The sequence below is a fragment of the Gambusia affinis genome, linkage group LG05 (genome assembly GCF_019740435.1).
Source record: "Gambusia affinis linkage group LG05, SWU_Gaff_1.0, whole genome shotgun sequence".
In the NCBI taxonomy this organism is placed as follows: domain Eukaryota; kingdom Metazoa; phylum Chordata; class Actinopteri; order Cyprinodontiformes; family Poeciliidae; genus Gambusia; species Gambusia affinis.
The window spans coordinates 2,355,233-2,371,677 of NC_057872.1; the positions used below are offsets into that span (position 1 = coordinate 2,355,233).

The 16,445-nt window shown below is 39.3% G+C and overlaps 1 protein-coding gene across 2 annotated transcripts in view; it reads left to right on the forward strand.

Annotated features, from left to right (window-relative positions):
- The window catches only part of cdk14 (cyclin-dependent kinase 14), a 162,054-nt gene that overhangs the window by 4,644 nt on the left and 140,965 nt on the right, over positions 1-16,445 (forward strand). For both annotated transcript variants that reach the window (XM_044117729.1, XM_044117727.1), the window contains exon 2: positions 2,299-2,330. In XM_044117729.1, coding sequence (XP_043973664.1) covers positions 2,299-2,330 — 32 coding nt within the window. The remainder of the gene's footprint in view (positions 1-2,298; positions 2,331-16,445) is intronic.

Here is a 16,445-nt window from a genome sequence, read left to right on the forward strand (position 1 = left end):
AGGAGGAGTTTCTGGGCCAGCAACAGTCCAGCCCATCTGCTTTAGTAATAGACTAAATATCACACATTGACAAAAATGTAGTGGAGTCAGATTTTAGAGTTTGCAGGAATTCTATTTTGTCTTTAGGAGAAAACCAGAAGCCACTTCTCCTGCTAGTGCTAGTCTTGCGAGTTTGTTTTAGTTGTATTTACCCAGAATGCTCTGTGCAGTTGTCCACTTTCTGCTTTTGAAGCAGTCTCCTGTCTTCTTGGCATTCACATAAGCATTCAAACCTCACCAGAGTTTGCCGAGACCGAGCCGATGGACCTACTCTAGGTGGACCAGAGTTCACTTTCTCTGGTCCACATTCACTCCTCTCCAAACAAACTGAATTTTCTAGGAAAACGGACTGGAGTTCAATGAAAGTGCTGTGAATGCACCATTACTTATTCTTAAGTGATTCAGATAATCAAACAGATTTTATTATTAATAATGAGCTCTAAGATTAATTTTAAATGAAGATTTTATTTATTTAAACAAAAATCTATTCAGATCTACCAGATACTATTAGGAGAGCAAACAAACTCACTGATAGAATCAGATTGTGTTTCAGAGCAACATCTCATTTATTCACCGGCCTTTTTTAATGGATTCTGATACTCAACTATCTGCCTGGGAAACATAAGTAATAAAGCTTTGATGAAAATTAGACCAATATACTGTAATCAGTCAGAGCACTGAAGGTTTAACAGAGGTTTTTCTTCCCTCATTACTGTCGGCATTGTGCCCTTGAGCAAGGCTATTAACCCCAGCAGCTGTTCAGTGACTACAGGATCCGAGTGAAGCTCCACCTCCAGGATGCTGAGATGTGATTAAGGACGTTCTAACTCTCCTGCTTCTGCTAAATTGGCAAACTAGGGATCTGAAGAAAAAACACCTCGGTGATTCTCTGCATAATGATCACTGGAGTCCAACAGTGTCTGTTAATAAGGCCATTGGCTGTAGGAGCTCCATAATAACTCTAACATAACTCACATTTTAAGGTTAGTCTGCAATCCAAAGTCAAAAAGCATCTTGACTTTTACAAACATATGGGTGGTTGTAAATAAATACAGAAGGATTCATTGTAAAAAAAATCACAATTAGAGCTGAGACAAAAAGCAGAGCTCTCGATTTAACGGTCAATCTACGTTCCCATCCTCATTTATGGTCATGACTGACCATAAATGTCATGAAAGGTGGATACAGGGAGGATACAGATACAAGTGGCCGAAATGGGTTTTCTCCGCAGGGTGTCTGGGCGCTCCCTACGAGATAGGATGAGAAGCTTGGTCATCCAGGAGGGACTCAGAGTAGAATCGCTGCTCCTTCACATTGAGAGGAGTCAGTTGAGGTGGCTCGGGCATCTGGTTAGGATGCCTCCTGGACGCCTCGCTGGTGAGGTGTTCCGGGCACGTCCCACCAGGAGGAGGTCCCGGGGAAGACCCAGGACAAGCTGGAGAGACTATGTTTCTCGGCTGGCCTGGGAACGCCTTGGGATTCCAGAAGAGCTGGAACAAATAGCTGGGGAGAGGGAAGTCTGGGCCTCCCATCTGAAGCTGCTACCCCCGCAAGCCAACCCCTGATAAGCGGAAGAAAATGGATGGATGGATAGATAATTGTAAAAAATTGCTAAAAAACAACACAGACATCCCAGGTTAGAATCCTCTCCCTAGCTTATTTACTGGATGTCTTCCCTTTCTTCTGTTCAGCTACTAGTGAATAAAGGCAGCTAGAAACAAAAATCTTATGCTCTTGTGTAGAAGTGTTGGGTCGGGCTAGTCTGGTCAGAGTACAGCGATCTGAGACGGTGAACGTCTCCTTTATTCAGGCTTGAACTGAGAGGATGAAAAACGTGGAATATGTTTGGCATACGGGTATTGTCTCTGTTTATCAAAATCTCTTCACATCGCGCTCAAATCAACACAAGGAAATGTATATGAACTTCTAAAATAAAAAATGAACCAGTTCATTATATAAAAATAATTATTCCTACAGTCAGAAATAGAAGCACAGTTAGTATTTCTAACTCACCTAAAACAGGAAATGTTTTGTCTGATTTAATGTCACATAGAGGGAACAAAGCTTTGGTGTAATTTTTTACCCTGAATGTACATAACAGGTTTCAGATATAACACATGTGTGAAATAGCAGTCCATTTTGTTATCAGGAATGTGATGTCTTACTAATGTGTGTTTATACTTTTTTATGCTTTTTAAGCTGATTCTGCTGTCAGTCCAGTTAGTATCTAATTTGTGTTTTCTCTGTTTTTCCTTGCAGCTTTCAAGAAGGAAGACAGTGGCTTTGATGAGGTAGGTTGAAATCGTATGAGTTTGTGGAGTGAGTGCCATTGGTTTCAGGGCTGGGCTTTAGCGACGTGTTTGCCTGAAATGATTTTTCAAGGTCTCATTGGCCAGATGTTGTCATGAAGGACTGCAGTGCGGTTGATTTTTCTCAGGTCCCTGTGGATCCTGTGGGAACTTGGTGCATATGGTGTGTAATATATTCAGCTCTCATCTCAGAGACATCCCTCTGGGTCAGTCACCATCACAAGACTGCTTTGGCCTGCCAAGTGAGACACCAAACCAGACTGGCTCTGCTCTCAGGATTCAGATGGAAATGTATTGCATTAGTTTCCTTCATGGGAACGCCTGAGTTTTCCCTGCTTGTTCTGTTTCAAACAATTAAATTAGCTCAGGATCTTTTTGGAATATTCTCCTGCTCACATTAGCTGTATTTCCATTACATATGTGCTCAAAACTGCCATTATTCCGCTAAGCTAAAACAAAAACACAATATAGCAATTGTGGTGTTTCCGTTATAAGAAACCCTTCCCTTCTGAAGCTGCTATCCCCGCGACCCTTGATAAAGCGGAAGAAAATGGATGGATGGAAATTAAAATCACACATGAAAGAAATTGTTAATGTCATGAGTCATTAACAAACATGCTGTGCCATAATCCTCCTACTGCTTTTCATGGTTTGCGCCAGTGGGAACATCTGGTTGATCAAATAATATTGATATGGTCCAAAAAAAAAAATCACCTCATCCTTGCGCCAAAACCTTTCATAAATAAATTGTTTGTTTGTTTTGTTTTTTGCTGCATTTAAATTTTTTCCTGATGGAAAAAAATCTAATCTAAAAGCTGCTTGGTGTGTGTGTTGTTTTACAACAATACAGTTCAATTCTTCTGTTTTGTGTGAAAATAAGGAAAATTGCTCCAGTCTCAGTTTTTCCTGATTCTTACTGAGCCAGCAAGCCTGAGCTGGTCTGACGTTGCAGGCCTGGATTGATTTCTCCCACATTCTGCCTCATCTCCAATGTGATAGTCAGCTTCTTGATGAGGCAGTCAGTGGCTCTCAGGCTGCTGGGATGCCATGTTTGTGCTTCCAAGGTATTCATGCCTGGCTTGTGTTTAGGTACAGCGCAGCATTGCTGGGTTGCTGCAGACGGCTTCCTGAAGTGCTGCCCCTGCTCCTCAACAGACACATGGCTTCTCATCTTTGGAACTCTTCCAGTTCATGGTCTGCAGGGACGCTGCCTGATGAATAAGTGATAAGACGGCAGCAGTCTTTGTGTTGAGGTTGCATGCAATGTGTTGCTACTGTGTGGTTCCTTTATTTGTTCTGTTAGGCAGATGCAGATGTAAAACTGTTCAGCTGAAACCTGGAGCCATCGAGCAACACAGAACTGCTTCAGGGTTTCATTCTCAGGAACACGTTCTAGTTCTGCCTCCTTTTGTGTTTTTCCTCTTTGCCTGACTTGGACTGATGATGCATTTTGTTTCATTTGAATATGAGGCAGTTATTACATCTGCATGCGTTATTATGTATATATTTTTTTCCCCTCAAAGAAACATGATCATACGGTGATTAAATACGAGATTAAAAATACCTTTTTGAAAATAATCTTTAATCAGACATGAATCATATTTTTCAGTAAGTACACATATCTCTATGATTTTTTGTTGTATGTTTTGTTTTTGGTTTGATATAATATTATTTTTTTTATATTCCAGGTTTTATTAGCCATAATCAGAAAAACAAAAAAAGACTTGAAAACATTAGTCTGTCTGTAATTAACCTACACAACGTTTTACCAAGTGATGGAGTTACTGGAATAAATATATATAATAATTAGCTGATTTCATGAATATCATTGTACATACATGCATGCTGGGCTGCATTTATAATGACAAATTAATATTGTTTTCTTGTTGTGTTTGTTCTATAGACAGACCTCACACATGCAAAAAACTCCACAGAATGCTGGTTATATTGCCGGCTTGCTTTTTGTGCCTTCACACTTTTGGTAATTTTCCCAAAAAAATAAATTCACGTTGGTTCTGACGATGCATCAGTTTATGGCCACCAGGGGGACATTTCTGCCTTACCTGGTCGACTGGAATGAATTGCACCTTTGGAACTCCACTAAATATGATCTCCCAATATAAAAAGACAGAAAAGTTTAGGGTGGATTATAGGTTATAATCTGCTCATCTAGATTCACCATCACTCTGTGAGCTCAGATGGAGAACAGCACAAAGTTTTTAGACAATGACATACAATTTAATTGATTTACACTTAAGATAACAGCATCATTATTACAGTTAATGTCCACAGTTTATGAACATGCTGAACTTCTAATAAAACTGACAATATGGCTTAATAATATGAATACAAAATGCATGGATGAAAAAATAATAAGTGGCAGGAAGTGGCGAAGCTGAACCTCGTCATCACCAGTATCTATTACATTTACATTAAGGTAAAACAGATGTTTTGTTTGTTCGTTTTTTTTTCCTCTATTTGGATTGCTGAAATATGAATGCAATTCTTTAAATGTCTCTGGAATTGCTTGGGATAAGTTGAATTAATAACTTGAGTTAAATGAACTCAAACTGGAACATGTAAGAAAGACGGCATGTTTTCCAGGACTTCTGATTGGACCATTCTGCTTTCTAATTTCTTCCCTTCCCACCAATGTCTTTATATTTCTTGGCAAACAGACATGAATACTCACAGAGCATTGGACAATTCCCTGAAATGATTTGGACTGTGTAGTCTGTGTTGCTGTTCCTGAGGGGACTTCTGCAGTGAAACAGACCTTTTGTAGAAGTCGGTAGCATGGGAATTAGCTTGACCATTTGCTATAAATGGGACTCACTGCTGAAGAAGAATGTGAAGAATCCGAGGGGGGAAAGCTGTCTTCCTGTTCTGTAACATGACAGACCGCAGCCACAATACATGAAGATGTTTGGATTTAACTGCATGGGAGCAAGACAGACACCAGCTCTGGTTTACCTCCACTTCCTGTTGGTTTACCTCCACTTCATTCTATCTGACTGCAGGACATCCACATTTAGCAGACAGAACAAACACAAGCTATTACAAATTCTATTCAGTAGATATCCTTGTAGAACAAGTGAAGAATTAATTTCTCATTTTATATGTATACAAAATATGTAATAAATCAATTATCTGGAGGATATTGATGAAGTAGTGACTTCCTTCAGATCAACCAGATCCTGATAGCTGAGCACCACCCACCATTTCTCCTGATGCCTGAGGAACAGTAACTAATCTGTGTGACTCCTTGGTAACTACACCAGTCTGCATCCTGAGTCTCCATGATAACTAAAAACTAGAGATTTTCCTGAAGTAAAAGTGTGTCTGAATGGTGCAGCAGGTGGAGTAAGTGCTTCCCCACTTTTTCAACCCAAACAATTCACTCAGAGAAATCCACAGTTTTTGTTTCCTTCAAATTAGCAAGCAAAAAATAAAACTTAGAAAGAATTGCTGCAATGTTAGTCCAATCCTCCTTCACCTTGTGTCCATCCAGTCCACCCCTCTCCTCTCCTTCCAGTTGTAGTGTCCCTTACACATTATTTCTAACTGTAAGCTCCTTAAATAGCTTATGAAATCAAAATATGGGCAAGTTTTTATCCCTCATATTAAAGCAGGGAGTCTTAAAAATGTAAGGCTCAGAAGTATCATGTGTCATGATGTGAGGCAGGACTATCTTTACAGTAAACACTGCAGTACATCCATCCATTTTCTGTACACCCTTGTTCCTAGTGGGATCAGCAGGGGTGCTGGTGCCTATTTCGCAGTGCAACACAAAGACAGACAGGACAAACAACCATGCACACACACTCTCACACCTAGAGAGACCAATTTACCTGACAGTCATGTTTTTGAACTGTGGGAGGAAGCCGGAGTACCTGGAGAGCACCCACGCATGCACAGGGAGAACATGCAAACTCCAAGCAGAAAGACCCTGGGCTGGGAATGCAGTATAGTCATGAATTATTAAATGTCTATATCACATAGAATTTGATTTGATTTTTTTTTATTTGATTATTTAATTGAATGTTTTTTGGGATGCAGGAGGACACACAGTCTGGAAGTTTAGATATGCCTGGAATTTGATAAGTAAGAAAAATAAACCTATTGACAGGCAACAAAAATGTTGTATTTTGCAGGATTTTATTTTCTTCTTGACTTGTCGAAAAACATTTACTAACATATTTACATTTACTGCATTTACTAAAACTTGTTAAAAAATGCTTTTTTTGGACTTGTGATAAATGCCATTCTCTATAATTATACACATCATTGTTTTGGTTTTTATATTTTTGGAATTTTTATGAGGAACATAACAATAATATGCAGTAATTGTATTTTGAAGAATCTGCAAATTTTTATACTTAATTTGACACTGACAAAAGTTTTATATTTTGAAACATAGCTAATTTTTGACCAGATTGTGGAAGCTGTATATTTTTTATTAATGCGGTTCCTTCTTCCTATTTGTGATTCAGTTGGTTGTTTCTTGGTCCATAGATTCTGCTGCCCTCTGTTCTTTGTCTCCATTTAACTGGGATGCAAATATTTCTCAGAAAGATGGAAAGTGCTGCACTCATCAATAACCGACTGAAGGGAATAAAAACCCCGTGCAGGGCCAGGTTCCTCCACTAGATGTCTGTTTTTATTACCTGTCACTTAAGTGTATCCAAATAATTTCACATTGGCCGTTTTCTTGTTAGCTTAGAGAATCTTTTATGGTAAATGATTTTCTCACCAGTCATCTTTGGACCTTTGTTCCTTTGTATCTCCGTTAGTCTGATGTCCCTCTCCATTCTGCCTTTGTCTCGCTCCAATTAGATTCTCATTCTAAAGGGAGCTACATAATTTCTTGTGTACTGTGTCATGATCAAAAATTGATGTAGCAATTTTTGTTCTTTAATTACCTCAGGTTCTCAGAGAATCCTTTAGAAACAAAACTGCATCATCTGTTCCTATGAATTCTGGAGAGTGTTTTATTAAAAAACAAAAAACAAAACAAAACAAACAAAAAAAACAACAGCTTTTTTAAATGGAGAGCTTCTTGCTGCTCTCATTTGTTTGTGTCCCTGCATGAGTCTGGAATCCTAATGTTCCTTCTGCATTTGCAGCAGGATTATATCAAACCAGACTTTTTCATAATTTTTCATACAAATGTAGATAAACATTATTTAGACAGCCGTTTATTCAATGGTATGTTAGCACAAGATTTTTAAGTTTAGTCTTAAAACTTGACTTTTGGTGAGTATTAATCTCTGTGTTTTGGGCAACTCAGTAACAGAGATCCTGCTACTGTATGATGTGGAGACAAATGGCACATCTCTGATTTTATGTGGTAAATCAGCTCAACCTCAGTCCGATTAGACAGAGAGCATCTGTAAAAATAGATTTTCAGTCTTGCCATAGATTTATAAAAAGATTTGACTCTGCAGCTTGACTAGGGCATTCTAGATCAGTATATCCAGCCATCTAAACCATTCCACTGAAACTGAAATGCTTAGGTCTTCACGACGATGTTTGTTCAATAAAGTTGTTTGTCCAAAGCTACATTTACATTTATATAATAGGAAAGAAGCTCCCAATATTAGAAATTCCAGCAAATTTCTGCCTGCGGTATTTCCCGGCAGAGCATAAACATACATAGATGGATTGAAGAGCAAAAGCTTTCTTTTGATTTATTCCTTTCTGGATCAAATTCAGATGTTTACTTTGACAGCTTTGAAAATAGCAATAATTGCAGAGTGCTGGTAGGGGCCTCTGAAATGACAAAGAAAAGGCTGCTGATTGAAGCACTATCTGCTTCATGTTCAGAAGATCCACAAGCGTTAATATGCTGTAGGGATGGAAACCTTGACACGAATCCAATAAGGTATTGAGTGAGAGGGGGGGAAAGCAACAGAGAGAAGCTCTCCAACTTATCGGCCCATGAATCAACAGAGATAAAAGCGCTCTGATCAAAGTGTGAGAGGGATGGAGGTGGTTTGGAGGCAGTTTAACCTGCAGCGCTCAACACTTTGTGGTGTTGATTAGAGCTTCCCCCTCAGTCGGGATAAGAGTGTTTGTGACCCCCACCCAGGAGCCGTTCACCTTGGTGTGGAACATTACGGTTCTGTGCCGCTCGCCCTGTTGTAAACATTTGGGGCCCAGTTTTTATCAGCCCTGCAGCTCAGGTTTTTGAGTTTCATCATGCGGCGCTCTAAGGTCATCTAGAATGATAGTGAGAGATCAGATGTGCTAAAAGGATTGTGATTACTATTGAAAGGGAGGAGTTTAAGGATGACTTTGAGACAAAGGGAGGTCAGTTTGTCCCACTCTTTGGGCCTGAATGTGGTGAGAAAGCTCAATGTGAAGCCATTTCAAAAATAAAGTAACTGCAGTGGAACCGATTAGCAAAATAGCTGACCCATAAATACTTCAGACCCCTCTGAAATACTTAGAACGTCCAATATGGTGAATCGGAACAAATATACCTTATTCTGCATTATTACCCACAGAGGAATTCACACTATAGCAGAAGCGAACATCCACAATCTTTCTTATTTAGATAGGCAGTACAGCCAAACAGCGACAGCAGGAAAGAGAACAAGAGTTTCCATAGCTGATCATCACCTCACCCTTCACTGAAATGATCACTGATCACTCTACTGTAAAACACTTGCATTTTAATATGAGACTAATTTGAATCTGTCACTTGTTCTGTCAAAAAAATTAAAATTCATCCATCCACTAAACCTGCTTATCCTCACAGGTTAATGCAGGGGGCCAAAGGTACAGGCTACAGCAGGTTGCCATCGCATCACAGTGGAACAGAGACACACATGACAATCCAACACATTCTCACTCCCACACACAGTAATGTGCAGCTTCAAAATCCTGTTAACCTAACATTCATGTTTTTGGAACCGGGGATGAACCCATGGAGACTCCATGCAAAGAAGGAAGCCGGTCTGGGTTATGAACCTCAGACCTTCTTGCTGCTAGACAACAGTTCAATCAACTACACCACTGTGCAGCCTCAAGAAATGAAAATAGACCTGTTTTTTTTTGTTGTTGTTGTTGTTGTTTTTTTATCTTGGTTGCATGCTGACAGCGATGGCTCAGAGACACCTCTCTGACTTGGCCCTTTGATGTGATGGTATTGTTGGGTCCCCACAGTACTGAATACCAGGGAGCCTCTACAGTCTGCTGTGTCACTTTAGATTTGTTCTGTTATCAAAACTTGACTGTCACTCTGAGATGGAAACATTTCTATCTGCTGTTTGACGTCAGTCTGCTAACCAACACCTCCAACCATCAGAAGACGCTCCAAAGAGATTGGCTTCTCTGTTTCCTCGTTTCTGTTCATATTGCAGTCCTGGGAAGTTTTATAAGTTACAAGCAAACATGGAGTGTGTGGCAATAATCACAGCAAGCAGGGTGTAATTTCTTTGCACCATGTTTCATTGTCTGCCTCCATTATAATACAAGTCAGCTATTGCCATCAGATCACGTCCAAATTTGATTAAAAACAGGAAGAAACTTGTTTTTTTTCCCTGCTGGTTTGCTTTACAGTCTTGATCTTATTGTCCATAAACATCTGTCTAAGCTGCATGTTTGACCCTGTCAGTCGCTGGATGCCTTCTATCAGGCCTGTGGTGAGAAAGTGTCAGTGTCTGGCAGACGGAATGAATCGTATTCATAATTTATCACACCACCATATTAGGATGTTGGTGTCTTGCTCTTGTTCTGAGATTCTGTTTGTTCAGATGTAACAGGATGCACACAATGAAACGTAAAATGTCCTACTTTTGTCTCATCAGTTTACAGAATATTTTCCCAAACGTCTTGGGGATCATCAACATGTGTTTTTGGTAAATATGAGACTGGTCTTCATGTTCTGTTGAGTCAGCAGTGGCTTTGGCCTTGAAACTCCCATAAGGAGACCATTACCTCCATGAATTATTTTTATGGCTGAATCATGAAAAAGTATAGGATAAAAATGGCACACACTGTCAGTTAGAGCAATGTTGTCTTCCATCGATTTGTCTAGGAGAGAATGGTGGTCAAACATTGAAGACAGGGTTGGGAAAATAAGATAAAGTTATCTTATTTTCTATAGATAACCTCAGGTTAGCCAGAAAACAACACAAAGTTATTGGACTAACCCAGGAAGGTCTCACAGCCAGGCCAAGTGAGGACAAGAAAAGTAGAGTTGATGTTAGAAATGACCTTAGGTGATGGATAGCTGGAGAGTAGAAAGAGAAAACAAAGGTTTAACATGGTGGTCAGACTGGTTTGGAAAGATTTTTAATGTTTAATTAATGTGGTGATCTTAGAACTTTTTATGTTCAATAAGGTTATTTTGTGCACACAGTGTCCACGGTAGAAATGCTCAAATGGCTTAAAGAGGTTTCGTAAAAAAACTGCTGATTTAGCATGTGTCATATGGGCTATTTGAGATATAATTAAGAAATTTACTGAGCAAGCAATCTTAGTTTTGTTGTTAATCACTGTAGCATTGGGCCCTGCTTAGTAACCTTTTGGAAAGTCACATTGCAATAAGACAGATAACAGTGTAGACTGAGCAAAATTAAAGTCAGAACCTTTTAGAGATTAGCCATTGAAAATGAAACTCAATTTAATTTTCAAATATTTTATTGTATCAACAAAAAAAATCTCTGGATTATTTAAAATCAATTTCAAATTGCTTAAAACTTGCTAGAGGAGTTCCTTACTTCATCCTGTGTTTGTGGCTTCTGTCAGTTCAGTAATTTTTCTCCTCAGTGTGAATTTTCAGCTTACTTATTTAATCATACATAAGTATATTGCATACTTGTGTATGATTTTTTTTTTTTTTTTTTTTTTTTTTTACTGGCTGTCCGGCCACTATTGAACCTTTAAATTAAAAATGACATCAGATTCACCAATTCCAGTATTTTTTCATCAATGCATTGGTACCCACTATGTTTTTGTGTAACTTCTACATTCATATATGCAGAAATGTTCTCAGCCAGACGTGACAAGAGTCAGAGCTTCACTAAAAGAACCACTGCATAATTGGACACCACTGCTTTTTGGGGTTCATTCCTACAAAAGTACTGTTTAGAAGTGACAAGAGTGCTTGACGGCTATGGTTAGAGGGCCTCTCTTGGTACCATGTTTTCATGCTTGACATATCTTATTTTACACACAGTCATGGAGTTTTTGGCCTTTTTGTCCCCTCACATCTTGTGTCAGACTTTCGTCCATCTAAGCTAATTTGAGTCTTGTCGGGGTTTTTTTTTAACCGAATGAAATTTTCTCTTAAATCAAAACCCTGAGACGTCCATTGCTGACTGAGAAACCGTGCTCTTCTATAGCCAATCAACGAGGGCTGGAACGTTTCGGGATGCTGGGATTAGAATAAATATGACAAACTGCTATCTGTGCCATGGACCCAAACTTAGCTAAAAGCCTTTTAGCTTCAGTGAACTCATTAACTGTGAGTGCTGCACATGTGTGCGTCTCCATATGACTCCCACCATAGTGGCTAAGCCTGACTGACTGTCACAGTTCAAGTTGTTGCCGTTGGCCGTGTTTTTGGGCTCCGTCAGTTTGATTTGTGACAGCTGCTGGCTTATCTGTAAGCGCTGGCCTGCGAGGGCTGGCTCAGAGTATTTCTCTGTCTGTGGAGAACGGCGTAGCTGGACGACCTTTAACCTTAAATGCACTCATTCGGCTCCCACCTTTCCGATGGAGTAGAGTTCATAATGACACTTAATTTAATTTTGGTTTTAGTTTCATCTTCCCATTGCCTACAATGTGAGGATTAGCGTATATGTGTAAATTAGTAACACTTTTTTCAGTCTTTACGGTCAATATGAAGACCCATGGGTTAGCACTTGAGCAGGGATAGCTTCTCATTATACATTGCTAGACAACTAATCACATCTTTAATTAACCCTGCACTAATCATCCCCAAAGGAAACCTAATAGGTTAAATACTGCTGAGGTATTAAAATGAAAATAAAGCTGAGGAACCAGCTCGGTGGGCGTCCGTCGCAAAGCATGCAGGGACGATGGCTACAGAGGTAATCTGGCATCCATCATGTTGAAGGCTGTAGTGCTTCTCCATATGCTCCCAGGTTCAATGTTGTTGGTGTGTGCAGGCAGGAAATGGACCCTGACTGGGCGGCACACAAAAAATTATGGCAGGAGATGATTTCTGGAGACGAGTCATGTGACGGGTAATGGAACAGGGTATAGCTGTTAAGCAGCCTGGCAGTTGTGTCGTGGGTTTTGGAGGCTCGGCTGGCAGTCATGCAGATTGCTCATTACCCTTGCAGATTTCAGGTGAAGTAAGACTAACCTCCTAAACTCCTGCTGGCGCTAAGATAGAGGAATGCTCTACATACCCAAGGAACCTGACAGCTTTATTTAAGCAAGTGCAGTATTATCATGCTTTCATACTGGAGTCTTTGATAAATTGACACAATGATTTTTTTGTTGGAGGATCCTGTGGCTTTAAATTCATGCCTGTATCTCCTGATAAGTCATAAAGTCCTATTGTTTTCCTTCAGGCACGTGTTTTTCATTTCACAAAGGGAATCGATTATATTAATGGTGTCTCTAGCATCAGAGGGAGAATTACAGTTGAATATATTAGCTGCTCTCATGCAGGCTTATAGGTTGTCCCTCATGATGAATATGAGGGACATAGTCTTAATAGCACTAATGGCTGTGAAGGAAAATTTACCTCACTTTGGGGGTAGTAGAAGAATGGCATACATACCTAGAAGGAGGTATGCTCTGTGAGACAAGATTTAACTTTAAATATGTACATTCCCAGTTCTGCAGTTTCTGTTTGGTTCAGTCTTTTCAGGAATATCATCAGTTTCAGCAGAGAGAGAAGAAGGAAGTTCAAACCATCTCTTCCACTGATTTGAACAAGCACAAATCATATCCAACATATCTCTGCCCGCCTCTCTAGTCAAACAACCAGACAGAGATTTAAAGTGGAGCAACAAAAGCAACTGAGATTGAATAGCAGAGCTTCCTTGAACCGTGTCATCCAGGACATGTTGCTGTTGAAGATCGTGTCTGCTGCTTGAAATTGAGCCGTTAGCATGCCATGACAGTCATGACAGACATACAGCAACAGCATTTAGTCAAAGGTTTCTTCATATTCTGAGTGGTACCAGAGATCATTCCTACCCACATCACCTTTCACAATGACTTGGATGATATGAGTTATGACAACATTTAATTTCCTTTTCGGATAAAGTATTTTTGAGCAGTTATGTCACAAAAACTAAACATGTCCTCTTTAAAGCTGCTGCAGTTACCCCAGTTCAGGTCTAGTCCATGTTTTATCATTTCCAGCAGGAAGCATGGAGGCAGACATGGGGCTCTCTGAAACCCACTGTGCAGTGATACAGAAGTTCACAGTGGTTGTTTAAAACATCTATGTGTACCTTTTTTTTGATGAGCTCACTGACGTCATCAGATTCATGTTGCCTTTGAACTGGAAACTTGTTTTTCCCTATCAGGGAGCAAACGACTTCTAAAGGTTTCAGTTTTCTGCTATTATCGTCAAATTGAGAAAATACAGGATTTTGTTTACATTTTATGTTCATAACTTTATGTTTCTCTACCAATTCAAACTACGATGAATATGATGTCACCCCATAATTGATTGCTGTCTAATAAAAGCCATCATACAGTGAACACAGATAAAAAGATCAGTATTGATTAGTTCGGGTCAGCTTTGGTCGTTATACTCAAATTATTGCCAGACTTGTGCTGGACCATGAGAATTGATATCGGCGTTAAATGCCAGACTAAATATTACCTTTAATAAAAGGTCCTTATGTGAGAGGAAAAAAGGAATAAAAAGCTAATTTTTGACCTTTGGAGAGACACAACTCGTCTCGTTGTCCGAATATTGACCGAAAGCTTTTGATGCTGCTTTCACCACAGCTATTAGAGAAAGGGTTCATTGCTTGGTCATGGTGTGTGAGTGTTTGTGCCTACCTTTTTGTGTTTGTGAAAGATTTGCTTGAGCAGTTTGTCCCCAGCCATAGACTGAAGAGGTCTATGGCTGCTAGAGGAAGCATGACGTTTTTAGATGGAGAGAAATGGAATAAACGGATGGGAACATTGAGTTGGATTTATTGACTGCAGACTGTAACTGACAGGGAGACAAAAATACTCTTCTGATAAGCTACGGTGTTCATCCTGGGCTTTTAAATGAACTTTTGTAAATGTGTGGTAAGGTAATTGCAAGCCTTTTGACAGACATAAAAACTACAGTCAAGCAGTTTTATGAGACGTTAAAAGTTTAATCTTATAATCTCTCTTAAAAATTGCTCCATATTGCCAAAAGGATAGTGTCTTCTATTAGAAGACTGGCCAATAAGAAATCACCAATAAAGCCAGCAATATGCTAAAGCACACACACACGTGCGCCCACCATCACACACACACATACAGATCATTATACAAAACCTGCCTGACAGACAGCTACAGTACAACACACTGGTGATTCCCTGTGATGTTCTCTGTGTTCTGTGTGAGCATCACTTACAGAAGAAACGATCCCTGGCTGAAGTTCAGAATCTGTTCTGTCTCAAACTTCAATGCAATCTGCTGAGAAATTATCAGCATCAAAAGCTCCATTTGCTGTTTGTCTTTAAGCTGCCTCTCAGAGGCTGCGCAGATTGTCTGTCATTGTGACATCACTCAGGCTAAGACCCTTACAGAGGTGGTCCTAGCCTGTTTGGCTCCCTGGGTGGACCGCCTGGGCTCCAATTTCTATACTTCAGTCTCTAATAAAATGTCCAGACATTCCAGTGTCTTTAATCAATCAATCAATCAATCAATCAAATTTTATTTGTATAGCGCATTTCAGCAGCAAGTCATTTCAAAGTGCTTTACATCACAACAAATACAAAAACACAAAATCATGCAACATAGAATCAACAATCAAAACATTACCAATGTTTTGATTGTTCATCTTTAAATTTGTAATTGATTATGTTTCAAATACAACTCAAAACAGCTGGATCTTTAATTGAGATTTTGAAGGAAGTCAGTGTTTCAGCTGTTTTACAGTTTTCTAGAAGTTTGTTCCAGATTTCAAATAAACCAACATCCAAATCTGTAGTATGTTGTACCACATTCTCCGAATAGATGATTGATGTTAAAGCTCCAATAGAGCTTTAACATCAATCAAAAATAATTACAGTGTCAACACTGTAATTTACAGTGTTGACACTGTAAGTAGACCCAGACTGACTCAATATAAACAATTTACTAAACTGTAATGTTTAAGGACTTCAGCAATTAAATCTTGGTTTTACTTCCACTGTGGGATTAAACAAAATAATTTCCAATAATTCACTTCTTAGACAAATTAACATGCTTTGCAAAATATTTTTCCTTAACACTATTTCTTTGAAGTCAGTTATCACACAGAATCAAACAAATATAGCTTCACAAACTTCTGCACGTGTGGGGGAAACCAATCTGTTCCACAGTTTAACGTGAAGTGACAAAAACTATGAGTGATATATAAAATGTTGTACTTTTGCATATGATCTACCAAAAATATCTGTTGATTGGAAAATGTCCGTGGATATTTTGTAGTTACGTTCCACAGGAAAATCTGAATCAGCAATTGGCACTGGAGCTAAATACACAGAGCTACATCTTGTAGTTGTATGTCTTGCTAGAATTTCATTTTCATAGGTTCCTCGCAGTTCATGTAGATTTGCTGTGTGACCTGATTCCACTGGGGTAAGTGTTGGGTGGATGTGCTGCCTTAACTCAACTTTTTGAGACAATACACATTTCAGAATTAGAAGTCAGAATAAACTTTCTGCCATGGCACCAAGTCTGTTCTGTTGACTCGTTTCTTTTCAATATCAGTATTGTTTTATTAATGTGATGCTGTGAAAGAGCAGGGAGTTTATGCAGAGTAAGATGGATGCAGGTGGCTGTAAGATAGTGTGGTCAAGGATCCTCAAGGTGAACGAAACAAACTGCATCAGCCACCAGTTTCAGAGTTTTCTGATGAATTTTATTTGGTTTTTAACTCTCTGTAAACCATACACTCTCCCTGGA